The sequence below is a fragment of the Falco peregrinus genome, chromosome 3 (genome assembly GCF_023634155.1).
Source record: "Falco peregrinus isolate bFalPer1 chromosome 3, bFalPer1.pri, whole genome shotgun sequence".
NCBI classification, from domain to species: Eukaryota; Metazoa; Chordata; class Aves; order Falconiformes; family Falconidae; genus Falco; species Falco peregrinus.
In genome coordinates, this window is record NC_073723.1 from 21440264 (window position 1) to 21455709 (window position 15446).

Genomic DNA, 15446 nt, shown 5'->3' on the forward strand with positions numbered 1-15446 from the left:
CTGAGTCTTTTGAACATTGTGGGGGTTGTTTTTTTTTCTTTTTGGAAAACTTTCAGAGGTGAGATAGGGGAGAAAATCTCTGACCAGTTCTACAGTGTTTGTAGAAATTGGCCCCAGGCACTGTTTAGATTACAAATGAGTCTCCTGAGTACACAAAGGTGTGTTTATAGTGGACAGTCTCTTACCTCTAATATCCCAACATAGGCCAAATGGTTTCTTGCACGGAAAAGCTGTTTGTTTGGACAAAGCTTGCAGAGCCAGAGCAGTGCAATTCAAAGGCTGCACAGAGGGACTCCTTTTCATCTTCAGACTTAACTGAAGCGTACTGGCAGGCAGTTACTCCGTGCAGGTGATCACAGAGGTCTGCCTTTACCTAACCTTCACTCTTCCCCTGAAATCACGATACATTGTCACACCCATTTTACAAAAGGGAGCTTTAGCTACGAAAACAAATGCATGGGTATTCCCGACTGTTGTACTATTTGACAATTTCACACGGTCTGTAAAAGAGCTGGGGTGAGAATTTGGGTCTCCCGCTGACTACTTGCTCTGCTTTGCCTTAGTGTAAGCAAAGCAAAACGATCAGCTGCTGCCAGATTACCTCTTCCTCACAGCCCCTGCCTCCCTGGACCGAGGCCATCGTAGCAATGAAGGGATGCTCTCCAGACAGGCACCGTGAACATCGTGATTATGGAGGCAGAGCTTTCCCTGAATCAAGGTGTAGATTCCGAAGAGTTGCTTCCAAACTGATTTCAGGGGACTCAAAAGTGACCATGTCCATTATGAGGGATGTGTAAAACTTCTCCATGTCCCTGTTTCCATACAGTGATTTCCTCCTACTGGGCCTGATCTTTGTAGTGTTTTCTTGCCATAATAAATTGGAAAAGAAGTCTATTAACTAGCCAGGCTATTTTCCTAGAAAATGAGGGAAACAAATTGTGTTGTGTCCTTGTTACTGTTCATCAGTTCTCAAGAGGTGCTAATTAGTCTGCTAAAGAAACCATATGGATTCTCATTTCTTGCTGTTGTTATCTTTTTGATCCTGCTTTCCCATCTATTTCCTTTTACTTTGAGAACTGTGCTGCCATAGTTTTTAAAAGCTTATTCTCCATACAGATTTTTTTATATAGCTATATCACTTAAGAATGTGACATTCTAAAATGCTACAATACCAATATAATCCTTGATGCATGTGAAGCTCAACTGATACACATGTTCTTTATCATATTCTCCTTTCCTGATAGAGAATGTTGCACCATTTGGCAGCAGCTCCCTATGGATACAACAGCAATGCACAGAGATGGAGCTGTACCACTTTACAGGAGAACCATCCTGGCAGCATAACGTCCTTCACACAGCCTGGACTGCTTGGCTTCCCAGCTGTGTACCCTTATGAATGCTGCAAAGTCCTTCTCAGCATTCATTATCTTTGATCCTCACACTCTGTAGGAGAGCAGAGGGACAGTCCTAGCTACCAGGAAAGTGTCGTCCCTGAAGAAGCTGTAGGTATATGTAATTCTCAGTACAGACCATTGCAGTTTGTTGCAAAAGGAAAGCAGCCTGCTCCAAAGAGGGAGGTCTGTTCAGAAATTACTCCTCAGGTAGAACTTGCAGGCTGACTGCTGGGATGACAAAAATGACAGTCTTTCACTCTTGAGCTGAAGTGTCCTTTCCATCAGACAGAGATATGCAGTGTACCTCAGACAAAAGGAAATAAGAGTGAGGAATGAAATAAAGTATTTCCCTTGGAAAGAGTCCTTCAAGTGATTTTTTTTTCCTCCCTTTCCTGCCTTGCATACCCACAGGTTATGAGCAGTCGCTTCCTACCCTACGACAACATAGTGACAGATGCAGTGCTAAGCCTGGATGAGGACACCGTGCTTTCAACCACTGAGGTAAGGGTCCCTGTCGGCCTGGGGCTTTGCTTGGTTCCTCAGCTCAGCCTGAGCATAGCAGACAGGCTCTTCTCATGGCTTTGCCAGTGAGCAAATGTTATAAGATTTTCTGCTATGCTCCTCAGATTTAATGTGTTGCACTTGTTTCAGCAACCCTGCCACTGCCTGCCATCAGAGGAGCTTTTCGCCCTGGTTAATTGGCTCATCATTAGCATATGGTTCTTCCATTCCTTATTATTTTAGTAACATAGCTGCAGGCGGGTGTAGGCAGCCAAGAGCAGTCAGCTTTAATACTCTGTTCTCACTTTTCTGATTGGGGTAGGTTTTTTTCCCTCCACATTATCAGTAGGGTGTAGGTGGGGAAGGGAGGGGTGTCAGTAGCAGGGGACTGCTGTCGCTCCAAAAGACAGCATTATCACCCTAATGCAGGATTTCACTGAGGAATGCTCTTTCACCATTGTGTTGCCCCATAAAATTGGAGGTCTTTGCTAGTTTAGGTGTTGGAGTGTTTGTGCCAAGAGCAAGATAGCTCTAAGAAAAGAAAAATACTGTAGAAAACCAATTTTTACAACTGGGATGAGTATTGATTTCTGGAACCTCTTCCTGAGAATCACAGGGGAAACAGATGACAGTTTATATAGAGTGCAATATTTGGGAAATACATTATTAATGATGTCCAGGGAACAGCTTGAAAAACTCGATTTTTCTTTTCTTTTTCCCTTTTTTTCCCCATGTTCATGGCCATTCCCTTCTCCCCACTTCACCTTTATAAAAATGTCTTTTTGTCAGCGGTGGGGATCTTTCACTGATGCTACCACTGCTTATGTGTCAGTGAAGAAATGCCTAACATTAGTCACCAGTCACTGCTATATACCCTAAGACGTCACTGAATTTCTTCTAAATGGATGAGATTGCAACTGCTCTTCTCCTCAGTATGGAGTCAGACTGCTCCAGAAGGAGCCACGATAGCCCTCTTTTCCTGCACAGATGGAATAAGTAGTTGGCATTGAACCTATTTGATCCAAAGATTATACCTTGGTAGTTTTTGCTAGATGAGGAGGAATTACAGCTGCTGCCAAAGCACATGTGTGCAAAGCCCTGCATAGCCAGAATGCCCCAAAACCAATAAAAGGCATTTATCCTAGAGCTGGAGTTCCTAAGCAGGTTGTGGCTCAGGATGAAGGGTCCTGTCTCAGCTGCCCTGGGGGCCATGGTAAGATGTCTCAGGGACTTCATTGCACTGAGGTGCTATTTACAGCAATCCAGCCTGTGGATTCCATGAGGATTAGGGGCTTTGTTTTGTTTTGACTGGTATTTAGTCATCATCCAAACTTTGGAGTCATTCAGGCTTCTCTGGAACGCATATGAAATAAAGTGTTTCTCATTCAGCTTGGCCATGTTTTACCCCAAAGATTCTGAAATGCAAATATTTGTTGTTGTGTGAGACAACATACACATTTTTTTCTGGCTTCTTCCCTCCTGTGAGCAGCTTGCAGCTGATACTGCATGTTTGTGTGGTGGGTATAAGCTCTACGAGACCCATGGCCCCAGTGCTGCAGAGAGAACCAGCTGTCCAGCTCCTCCTAGCATCTGCCTCGCAGCTTCGGCATGTCTCTGCTGGGGTGCCAGAGTCAGCAGCTCTCTTTGGTGGCTCTCTGTGAAGAACTGTGGCCTTTCTGTTGCTTCACTTCCCCCATCATACAACTTACGCAAAGGAGCAGCGTGTTGAAACACTGACATGGAGCGTGTGGTGTGAAGCTTCCCTTGAAACTAGCTGCACATGGGTGGTCGTTGTGGCAAAGCCTCAGGGCCCAGAAAAGGCAATTTAGAAATGTGGTCAAACACGATCACGTTCCTGTTGAGAGGAGCAGTCACCAGGCACATCCTCTGCACTGTCCGGCTCTTAAAGTAGTAAAAGATTTTCTGTTCACAACAGAACAGCACATCATTGCTCTTTTGAGAGGAGCTGTTTCACATGCGCAGAGGGATGTTTGCGTGGGAAGTAATTAGAAATCAGCTCGGGTCAGAAGTGATACAGGGGTTTAAGAGGCTGGCAGCCTGGTTGGCTTTTCCTGCTGATCAGCTGAGTGGTAATGCTGCTGGAATTTATACAGGATGAGGGCTGGGGCAGGGGAGGGGGGGGGGGGGAGGGTAATAAAGAGAGTTTTCTTTTAGGGTAGTTGCTTTAGCGTATCTCCCTGGTGCAAGGGGAGATACTTGAAAGCGTAAGTGAGGGCACTGAGTGCAGCTGCTTTATTATTTATTTAGTTTGAGATTCTCAGACTTCTCTAAAGAAAACAGATGTCACGTTTTATGGGAAAGGCCTTTACGGGGGAAAAAACCCTTTAGTTCTTTCATGTGGTATTGATTTGGATGAGATCAGAACTATCACAACGGTAACTGGCTTGTGCATATTGTCTTTCTAGTTGGCCTCAGATTCCTTGAAACAACTTGAAAGAAAATAACCAGTCCCTAACTTTGTGTTCCAGTACATGTGCGACTCTTCTGTTTCATAAAAACACTTGTAAATGCGAGAAGTCTGACAGTAATCACACCAAATGTGACTGTTCTCAGAGCAGCTATTCTTTATCTAACCTCTACACCCTTGACTTTGGGTAGGTGCTTGGAAGGTTTTTCAAGCATTTTTGAACACATATTTAGGTCCCTCTGGTCCTGGAAGGAACTTGGTGTGTAGTGCAGAAACAAAGTGCTCCTTTTTTTGGGTCTGACCAGGACAACTACACTTGTCTTTAGCTCTTTCTAAAATGTTGGTCTAGCTTGAGCTCCAAAATCTAAGTTGAAGTGGAGGGACTGCCAATGAAATTTACAGCACTAAAAATCTTTCCATACATATTTTTACCATACTCCTTTCAAATCTAGTGCTGAGAAGCCTTCTGCAGACAACCACAATCTTCCCTTTACTAGTGTCACCAGGAATTTGGTGGGATCCTGGGGAAGCAATGTCCTGTCACCTTTTCAATTCTCAGAGATCTGAGTTATTAAAATAGTTATGGCAAGACAATAAAATAAAAAAACACTCAGCAGCATTTGACATCTTCTTGTGGCTCATTCACTATCAGTCATTTTTTCTTAAAGTATAGGCTCCTAAAGCCATTTAACTACATGGGAATCTTACCTTCCTCTTTATTAAGCTATATGTTTAACCCTCTTGGATGTATAGACAGTCTTAAAAATATGACCTGCGTGGTCCTCAAAGGCACAGAGTGGATGGAAGATATAAAAGGACTCTGCACTGATTGCCTGTTTTAATCTCGCTGAGTCACCCTTGTAATTTCAGGCATTTGACTCCTGATTTTCCAAGTTTTAAGAGTACTGAAATCATAGGTGAGATGCACAAAGATGTGCCAGCGTTTCAGTTTATTGCAAAGCTATTTCCACTCTATGTTGCATCTAAGTATAAATACGTGCACCTACACCCATTCTTTCTGTAACTGGAAGAGGTCTGATATGTAAAGGGCAAGCTTGAAAATGTTAATGTAATGCTGTGATGCTCTAGACTCCCTTTAACAGGAACCATTAAAATGTGCATAATTATAGGGCAAAATGTCAAGCAGTCAGCTTAATTTACTGATGAATACATAGAATTAATGTTTTGCAACAGTTCCAAGATTTTGAATTACGAATTACTGGCAAGGTAATATTTTGTTTTGTTGACATTTGTTGAAACAGTTTCGGTGTTCATTTGGCCTGTGCCTTTGTCTGCAGGTGGATTTTGCCTTTACAGTTTGGCAGAGTTTTCCAGAGAGGATTGTAGGGTACCCTGCTCGCAGTCACTTCTGGGACAACACTAAGGAGAGGTGGGGGTATACCTCCAAATGGACTAATGACTATTCCATGGTATTGACAGGAGCTGCTATTTACCACAAGTAAGAATCTAGAGCATCTGTTGTCCTCCTTCTGTATGAAGCAAAATAGTAAATGGGGGTGGGGGTGTGTGTGTGAAGAACATTCTTCCGGGGAGGGGAAAAAATGGAAAGATAATAAATGGGTTTATTTTTATGGGGTAATAATTTAAGTTCTTGGTTTAGCTCTGGGGATCTGGTAATCATTATTGCGCTTGTTGGGTCTCTTTGAAGTCACTTGTATTTTGAGGCAGTCGGACTGCTCTTTTTAACATCAGGAATTACACACTTCAAAGAGTTCCCGAATTCATTAAGCTGCTTGGCTGAATGGCCTGTAGCATAGCAGAAAGGAGGTTACTTCCAGACCAGCTCTGGGTATGTGTTGGCTGACAGCTGCAAACTGCAGTCTTCCTGCTACTCTAGAAATGTAGCACAGTGGACATGTCACAGATCAACATATTGCAGCACGTCGGAGAAAACTCTTGTTGTTAGGACTTCAGCAGACCAAAGACCTCTCTAGATCTTAGGAGAAGGTCAGCAAATTCTGGAGTATCTAATCCACATCCCCAAAAAGGGATATGTAAGGATAATCTAAGCACAGGAGTAGGCCAGTTTAATAGAATTCTCTCCAGCTGAACAGTTTTGAAAGAAGAGGGGGAGGATGGATTCATCAGTGTTGTCTATCACATTACAGCAACGTAGTGCTCTCTTTCCTGCTACTCCATTATCTTGATACTTAGATCCACATTATTTCTTTCAATGCAGTTACAAAAAAGACGTATGTTTTGTTTCTCCATTTGCGCTGTTTACTGTCTTGATGAGATGCTCATTTGCTCTCCCTTCCTTTTGGAGGATGAGACCAAAGAAAAGAAGTGGTATATCCAGAGTTGAGTACAGAACTTGTTTCTCAGCTGAGGCAGAAATTTCCTGAAGTCTCAGAAGTCCCTGAAAGCCCAGTGACTTGTATTAATAATGCTGCTGTTGATTTCCAGATATTATCACTACCTGTACACTCATTACCTGCCTGCCAGCCTAAAGAATATGGTGGACCAACTGGCCAATTGTGAGGACATTCTAATGAATTTTTTGGTGTCAGCTGTGACAAAATTGCCTCCAATCAAAGTAACACAGAAAAAACAGTATAAGGAGACCATGATGGGACAGGTATGTATCCACAGCACGTTTTACCAGTTTGGATGTATTGATAATATGGCAGTTTTATTTCTAGGTTAGGCTTACAGAATGATACACTTCTGTCTGTCTTTTTTTTTTTTTTTTCAGTTTTTAGTTTATCAGGAATGTAAATAGATTTAGATATGCTTATTTTAATGAAGGAAAGGGTGAAATGGCAAACATTTACTGTGGATGACAGCTTCTCTTCCTAGTTTTCTCTCACGATGATCCCAAACTTACGGAATTAATGATTGTGGTGACCAAATTTCAGTTAAACTCTAGTCTTCTAATTAAATATTCTAGAACTAAGACCTAGTCGTGGAATGCTAGAAACAGAAGTAAATTCTAGAAAGGTTTTCTATTTTTAATTATTATTAATTAATATAATGTACCAGGCTATCCCTGTGATATTTTGAAGTCTATAGTGTGATTCGAGCACTGACATTGGACTGTCACAACAGAGGTAATTTGTGATGTTCAAGCGTTTTCCCCAGTGAGGAACATTTTGTCCCACAGTGATGACATCACTCACTAGCAGCCATGAAATACTTGCCTTAGATCCCCTTCCAGCTACTGGATAAGCACTCGTTATTGCAGAAATGGATATACCTTCTAGTAACAGGGATACATGGTAGCCTGGGGGCACTTTTCCTCCTGCCCTGTGTGAGAGAGCCATGGGAGGAACAGCAAGTCCTGCAAGACCTGCAAGTCCTAAATAACCTCCCATCTGTGCTGCCACAGTGTCTGTGATCCTCACTACAAACAGTGCCGTGATTACAAGGGGGCAGGAGAATGAAGGGGCCCTCTATTTTCCCCTCACATTTTCTCCTATTAGCATCACTTGGATCTTTGACTGGGGAGTGGCAATGCCAGTTGGTAGACTCCTTTATCTGTACGCCACTGCACTTTCATCTGAGGTGTGGGTAGCATTCAGCAGTTCTGCATCTGGGTACCCAGAAGACACAGGGACAAGAAGGTGCCATCCAGAAAGTACCTATTGCTTCCAATTTGCACTTCACCTCTCCACAGGGCTGTGCTTTGGCTGTTTGGCAAAGTCTAAACATTCATTTTTCTTCTTGTAGCACGGGTGACTTGAGTCAGCCATGAACTATAACTCTCTTCAAAAGACAAGTTGTTCCCGCAGCTTTGGGAAATGTAATGGACCATGTTCATAATTCCTTGAAAGACAAATAAAAAATTAACATAACCTCAGTGTGTGACAGAGATTAATAGTCATATGGAAATTCACTGTTAATGGTCAGAATGTCTGCTATAATCCTCTAGCAACAAGCTTTTGCTTGGTCTTTAGCAGCTCAGTAATAATCAAGGATCTGTAATCAATGCACATTATAACCTACCACTTGAGCTAAACTGGACAGGCCTTGGACAGAGATCAAGTCTGATTCCACATTCATTTGGCATGTCCCTGACTTTATCAGTTTCTTCATGTTTTAATTAACATACTTGGAGTTTAGGAATTTGTATTTGGTTTTTAAAGTGTAGTGGAAACATAAGGAAAGAAGAGATTTGCGTGAGCAGTGGCACAAAAAATTCCTGTAGGTTCTCAGCATTCATACTTTATCTTAAAGAATAGTTTTATTATGTTTATAAAGGTAGTTTGTAATTATATATTCAGAGCTGTTAGAGCCTTATCCAGAGATACTGACTTCCATAGAAATTACAGCTGCCCAAAATTTTGGAAAATCGGGCCACAGTATTTTGCATGTATGCATGCAAAGACCATGGTCTTTTCCTTGGGTCAGCGTGCATTGTGATCTAATGTGGAACTTCCGTTAATTTTCTCTATCCATAAGACAGCATTGTCTTAGGCACTTGCCTCAGCTGATGGGATTCCTGGAAGCACCCTGCTTTTCCTGGCAGGACATCTACACGCATGAGTAATGCCAAGCACATAAGAACTTCTGAGCTCAGTTACAAGCCAGCTGAAATTGCTTGTGTATAAATTTCTGCAGATCTGGACTGCAAAAGTGCATTTTTCACCTGTGAAACTGTAATAATTGTAACGTGGTTTCCTTCTATGGCTGAAGGCCATGGGCAGCAGCTGGCCTGTGCTTGGATGTGCACCTCTAAGGGAAGGCCATGGCCTTGTCTTTCCTGGTTTTTTTTATGGATTTGTTCTATCTCTGGAGTAGCTTGAGGGTTTCAGGGGAGGAAAGAAAAAAATAGTGTGAGCTGGGGTGAAATAGTTGCTGGGAAGCTTTTTGGGGTCTGCTCACAGGTGTCGTGCTCAGGGTCAGGCTGGCTTATGGTCACACACGGGGTCACCACACCAGACTGCCCTCAGCACTGTTTGCAAAGTCAGGGTGGCCAGCTCGCCATTGCCAGCTCCTGCCGCGGGCCCGGCGTCTTCCCCTGGGTTTGAAACCCCTCACACAGCTACTGGGGGCCACACCGCTGTCAAGCCCTGGGGCTGCTGTGCAGCATGGTGTCAGCCCAGCCGTGGCGCCGGCCCTGTCCTGCCGTTCTGCTGTGCCACACTGACGTCTGATTTCTGCTCTCCTCTCCGCACAGACATCCCGGGCCTCGCGCTGGGCCGACCCCGACCACTTCGCCCAGCGGCAGAGCTGCATGAACACTTTTGCCAGCTGGTTTGGCTATATGCCGCTGATCCACTCTCAGATGAGGCTCGACCCTGTCCTCTTTAAAGACCAGGTCTCCATCCTGAGGAAGAAGTACCGAGACATTGAACGACTCTGAGGAGCGCTGCCCAGGGGGCCAAGCCGCCCCCGGCCCTGCGCGGCCACCGGCACGGGGAGCCAGACTGTGCCGCCACCGGCAAGCGCCCGACCCGGCGAGCAGCGTCCCAGCGGCGGGGCTGCCCTGGCCCAGACTGCGCCCCACCACCCGGCAGGCTTCTGTCGCTCAAGACTAGGTCGTGTACAGTTTCATTATGGAACATTAAATAATTATTTTTGAAATGATTGCTATGCAGGTTTAAACTTTTTTAATGATCAAAAAAAAAAACTATTAAAAACAGAGTTCTTTCTTTAATCAAAATTGTGTTGGTTGTGAATATTTCAAAGCTGCCGTTTCTTTCTTTCATGCATTTGATTGTCAATGCAATTTTCATTCATTTTCCCATGCAAAGTTAAACACTTGAATCTCATGGGGAGAAAATGCAGCAGGTTCAGAAACAAACTGAGCACAAACAGGACAGAACCGAAGTATTAACGTTTCTCAATTACTGCTGACTTTTTAATATTTTTTTCCTGTTTTCCCCACGCCAGTAGCAGCCACTGTGGCAAAACTCCTTGGGACGAATGGAAAACTGGAGAACCCCCAACAAGCCAGACGGGAGTGTAGATCCTTCTTGTTGGGGAAACCATTTGTAAAGGCCATCAGCCTTGCCTTGAAGGGAGAGAGAAGCAAACCAGTGACGTGGAGCACAGGGAGGGCTCCATGCACAGCAGGGATGCCGTGCCAGTTGTGTGTTCTGGTAGGAGAGGTGCATCCCGAATGGCCCTGCCCCTGGGTGAGCGCCACAGGGGCAGTCAGCACGGCCAGCAAAGCCTGAGTAAGTCCCTGCTGCCCAGGGGCAGCGGTGCTGCTTAGCCATGCACAGCAGCTAGATTTCTAGAAACAACTTTGTCCTGAGGGCAGGAGGGGTGTTGGCAAAAAAAGAAAGCATGTTAGTGCTTGCAACACAGGAATTTGGCCTGTAACAAATTGGTTTATTTGAAATCAAAGCACGGGCTTCTCTTTTTTTTTTCCTTTTCTTTCTTTCTTTTTTTTTTTTTTTTTTTTGGAAGTGCAAATAGGTGGAGAAATTCCCTCCTGGAGGTCTGACACCTGAAGTAAAGTGTGTGGTCAGACACCGGGTACTGGCGGCAGTGGGTGCTCCCAGGCATACTTGAGGCAGTATAACTTGGACAAAAAAACCTTCCCCTGAAGTACTGGTGTTGCTCCAAAATGGTTTTAGCATTTCAAATGGAAGTATTTTTAAATTGAAATATTCAAGTTGTTTATTTCTCTGTAGTGCTTTGCTTATTTATGTGTTTCTTTACATTGAAGAATGAAAACAAAAGCAGTGATTTGGGCCAGAAGATGCCGTTCCAATTTGCTAAGAAAATAAGCACTTTAAAACTGTTTTGAACTCTCACATTTGATGAGGTGCATTTGGGGTGCTCTGTAACAATCATCACCCTCAAGAGCTCTGTTAAGGTCACAGCGAGAGGGTTTGCTGCCGATGCCCAGAAGACCAGCAAGCCTTTCTATACCTCATTCCTTTGTAAACAGGCGGTCCGGTAGCAGGTTTGAAGAGTAGCTGGAGTGCTAGGAAGGGTGGACCAGCATTATCACCAGTTTAATTCAGGCTCAGGCACTGATTTATTATGCAGCTTTAAGCAACTCCCACAACTGAGGCATGCCTCAGTTTCCTCATTTGTAAAAGTAATAGTTACTGGTTGTAGAGGGAATGCTGTGAAGCCTAAATAATTTCTTATGCTGGTAAGATCAGAATCCCTAAATGGAAAGTTGCTTTAAAAGTGCGAAGTACATATTGCTAAATGTTTGTGTGCAACCTGACATGTAAAGACTTGCAAAGAATGCTTTGCTTTGTGTATGTATTGCAATATTTGAACAGAGCACAGCGAGTTAGGGCAGGAACATCAGGTTCCTGACATTTTGTGTTAAAATCATGGAATCATAGAATGGTTTGGGTTGGAAGGGACCTTAAAGTTCATGTAGTTCCAACCCCCCTGCCATGGGCAGGGACACCTCCCACCAGACCAGGTCGCTCAAAGCCCCATCCAGCCTGGCCTTGAACACGGCCAGGGATGGGGCATCCACAGCTTCTCTGGGCAACCTCTACCAGTGTCTCACCACTCTCACAGTGAAGAATTTCTTCCTTACATCTAATCTACATAGATACTCTTTCAGTTTAAAGCCATTACCCCTTGCCCTATTTACACGCCCTTGTAAATCTGAACCAAATCTGTAAAGGAATCTGCCAAAACATGTGTGAGACTGCAGCTAGTGAGTTGGTGAGAGAAGGAGGTGCCACTTTTCCCTCCACTCCCGTTGGTCTCCCAGCCCCTGGCCACGTAGCCTTGCCTGTCACCTTCTGCCACGCTGGTGCCCACCAGATGCTTCTGTGAGCCCGTTCAGCTCTAAAATTGCACAAGAGTGTCTGGTGATTTATTGGATTTTTTAAATGCTATTTTAGAGAGTTAAATCAGCATGTGGAGAGACGTATAAAGAGGCAAGAGTAGGTAGGCAGGGCCAGGGAGGGAAGGGGAGCGGGATATGATCCTGCCTTTGTAGGGTGAGCTGCTAATTCAGCTCCCCACATCCCATAAAAACCTGAACCTCACTTCCTTATGTTCTTGGGTCTGCGCTTGCTGATCTGCAGGTGAAGGTGAAGTCTGGTGGTTTGATTTTTCAGAGTGAATGCCTCAGGGGCTCTCGTGCCACTTTTGACTCTGGGAGATCAGGCAGCTCTTTCAGGGACTGGAATAGACCTTCTCCTAGGTCTCGGGTTTTGGACAATGTGTCGAAACCCTGGATGAGGTTGGCAGGGCTCACACTTTGCTCGTGTCCTGGTTTGCAGGCATGTGTGTGAATGTGTCCACAAAGAGCATCTGCAGCTCTGGGAAGCAGTTAATGGTCCGTAGCCAGGAAGAGGGGCCAGGGAGAGGGAAAGAGGGGACCCTACAAAAACAAGAATTAAAATTCTGCTTAGATTTTAGTTAATGCCATTTTGGGGCACGTGGGTTGGGTTTTTAGTAAAATAGGGAGTAGCTAACCATTTTTGGAGTACAGCAAGCGAGGCCAAACTTTTAAGCTGTTTGACATTCTGTTGCCATCACTTTTAGGGGTGGCTGAAAGAGACTCTGCTGAAGCTCGCTCTCAATGTGATTCGAGGCCCTTTCTGTTTACAGATCGCTAATTAAACAAGTAACAATGAAAGGCTTAGCTCCAGAAGGGATGTGGATAGGTAGGAGCGTTTCCCTTTGCAGCAAGTTACCGGGGCATAGCCGTCTCTCTAGGAAAGAATGTGCCTAGCAGCCAGTCCCAAGAATGGCCCTCGGTCTCCGTGTCCACGGCCAGGGATCCAGGGGAAGAGCGGGATGCAGATCCAGCTTAGACATTTGGTGTGTTACGCTCAATGCAGATGTTACCAGCCAGTGCTCCTAAGGACAGCAGGCATGCTTCCGAGCCTCCCGGGTGTATCCCTGTTGGATAGAGCTGTGTTGTTTCCTTAATGAATGAAATCACCCTTTTGTCGTGTCCTATGTATGAGTTAATGGTTCTTCTTTTTTTTTTTTTTCTCCCCTCCCCCCTCCTTAAATCAGATGGTGCTGAAACAAGGTTCACTCCTTGTTGCTCCTTTTGTAGGTTGATTTTTTTTTTATTATTTTTCATTAACAGCAGGCTATGTTAGCCTTTACTTTACAGGTACTTGAATGCCTGATGACTTGACTGAGTGTTACGCATGTGGCCTTTTGTAAAGGTTACTGACCTTAATTTAATCAGGGGTGAGATGGATGGATGAATGTGAATAGATCCATGCCATTAAAACAGAATAAAAGTAGGGATTAGAGTTTGGGAGAACTGATGAATTTTTAATCGAATTTATTAAAGGGGGGGGGAAATAGGGAAAGAAACCCTTCCCAGTTACAATTTGAATAAGATCTATTGCTGGAGGAGGGTTTCAGGAGAAAAACATGACACAAAAATAGGGGCAGACTTCCAAGATAGAAAGTGCCTGGCTCTCCTTGCAGTCCCTTGGGCCTGTAGAAGATTTTATTTGCCCTCTTCCTATTTTGTGAAAACACTAATTGTTACCATAACTTTTTCTAGATGTGAATGTTTAAGCTTTTTAACAACTCCATAGTGAACACACTGGTGTGCTAATGCATGGCTATTGAGCGCTTTGATCTTTTCCATTGGAAGACATCATGGAGTTGATCAATTTCAGATTGCAATTTCTTTTTTAGAGCCAACTTTGACAAAGAAATTAATCTTTCACCAATGAGCGCCTTTTTAAAAAGCTCATTTACCAAAAGATGTCATTTGGAGAATGAAAGTCGTCATTTGACACTGAAGCAATGAAAGAGCTAGACATAGACTAGGGGTTTTTTTTAAATCGTTACATTCCCAGTGTAAAATGCTGTGTCCCCCTCTTTCTCACTCCCCCCATACTGAAACTAGACTACTCAGTGTTTGTCATAACACTGTATTGATTGACAATAGCTTGATTAATTCCTCCAGTTAAACATCCTCTTGCAGCAAGGGGTGGGTTGGTGGTCTGCTCCTTTGTTTTTTTTTTCCAGGCTGGCTCTGCTGTCTGTTGCAGAAATGTGCCCTTCAAGGGTGTCAGCCTGACAGAGCCATTTCCCTGGGCTTTAGCGGGAGTCCACGGGGATGGGCCTCTGGTCTTCCAAGAAGGGACCTGCCCCACGCAGGGTCTTAGCCGTTGTCTGCTGGAAATAAAACTGCATCTTCCAAAATATTGTACATCTCACCCTTGTTTAAAACTAAGTCAAGCTGGCCTTTATGCCATTTTAACTGTCTTCACACACGTTTTTTAAGTTGGGAGTTAAATTAGGAGGAGTTAAATTGTGGGGGCGGGGTGGGGTGGGGGAGGTATGGGACTCATCAGATGCTTTGAGATGCTCCCTCCCACTCTTCCATGATGTTTTTAGTGACTATTTCACAGTGGATTAGTGATGATCCAACGGGCCTTGCAACCTTGTACATAATTCTGTATATTTATTTTGAGAGAAAATATGTATAGTGTTTGGATGATGAGAATGGAAACCTGAAATGGGAATTCTTAGGTGGGCAAATGTAAAGCAAAAAAGCAAACAAAAATACAATCTTATTTTGTATAAAATGTACATTTTTGAGAAAAATTTTCTAATGCATTACCAATGTTTTCATAGTGCTGCCACATCTTTTTTAAAGTGTTTCTCCCTCTTTGTTTGACTATTGACAACATGGTGCAATTAAACCTAAAGCAAGTGTGTGAGTGAGAGAAAAAGAGAGAATGAGAAATTTAAAAGCCATATAATTTGGTTTACTTCATTAACCTGTATAACATCATAGGTTTACCATCTAAGATAGGTTGTTTTTATAGATAGTGTCACCAAAGACTTTTTTTCTTCAGATTTATTTTGAAAAGTTGTTAATAAAGGACATACATTTCTGTTGCAGTGTGTTTTTTATTTTTAAGGTAGAATAACGCAAACTTGGGAGCATGATTGCCATGGGTAGTTCAGGGTCATTAAATGAATGGCTCTTTATCTGCTTTCTCCTCAGCTTGACCTGAGCAATGGCTAGATATATATCCTCGGGCTCTGTTACATAGGTAATACATGTGGTATAGCATCTATGCACAGTGGTGACTAGTCCAGCGACACTGACAGGTATTTACTGTCTTACTGAGGGCAGAAAATACATTCAGTCTGTGTCACTTGTGTGCGGCAGGACAGTGTCCCTGTGTTGTGACGTGGTCATTGGTAGGGAATGGTGACTTGTAGGAGTCGCTGTA

The 15446-nt window shown here is 43.7% G+C and overlaps 1 protein-coding gene across 1 annotated transcript in view; it reads left to right on the top strand.

The window, feature by feature from the left end:
- Nucleotides 1–15105, top strand: part of EXT1 (exostosin glycosyltransferase 1) — a 187293-nt gene extending 172188 nt beyond the window's left edge. The window contains exons 8-11 of the mRNA XM_055800825.1: nt 1806–1895; nt 5622–5782; nt 6751–6922; nt 9464–15105. Of these exons, the coding sequence (XP_055656800.1) occupies nt 1806–1895; nt 5622–5782; nt 6751–6922; nt 9464–9649 (609 nt within the window). The 3' untranslated portion in view covers nt 9650–15105. The remainder of the gene's footprint in view (nt 1–1805; nt 1896–5621; nt 5783–6750; nt 6923–9463) is intronic.
- The last annotated feature ends 341 nt before the right edge of the window (nt 15106–15446 follow it).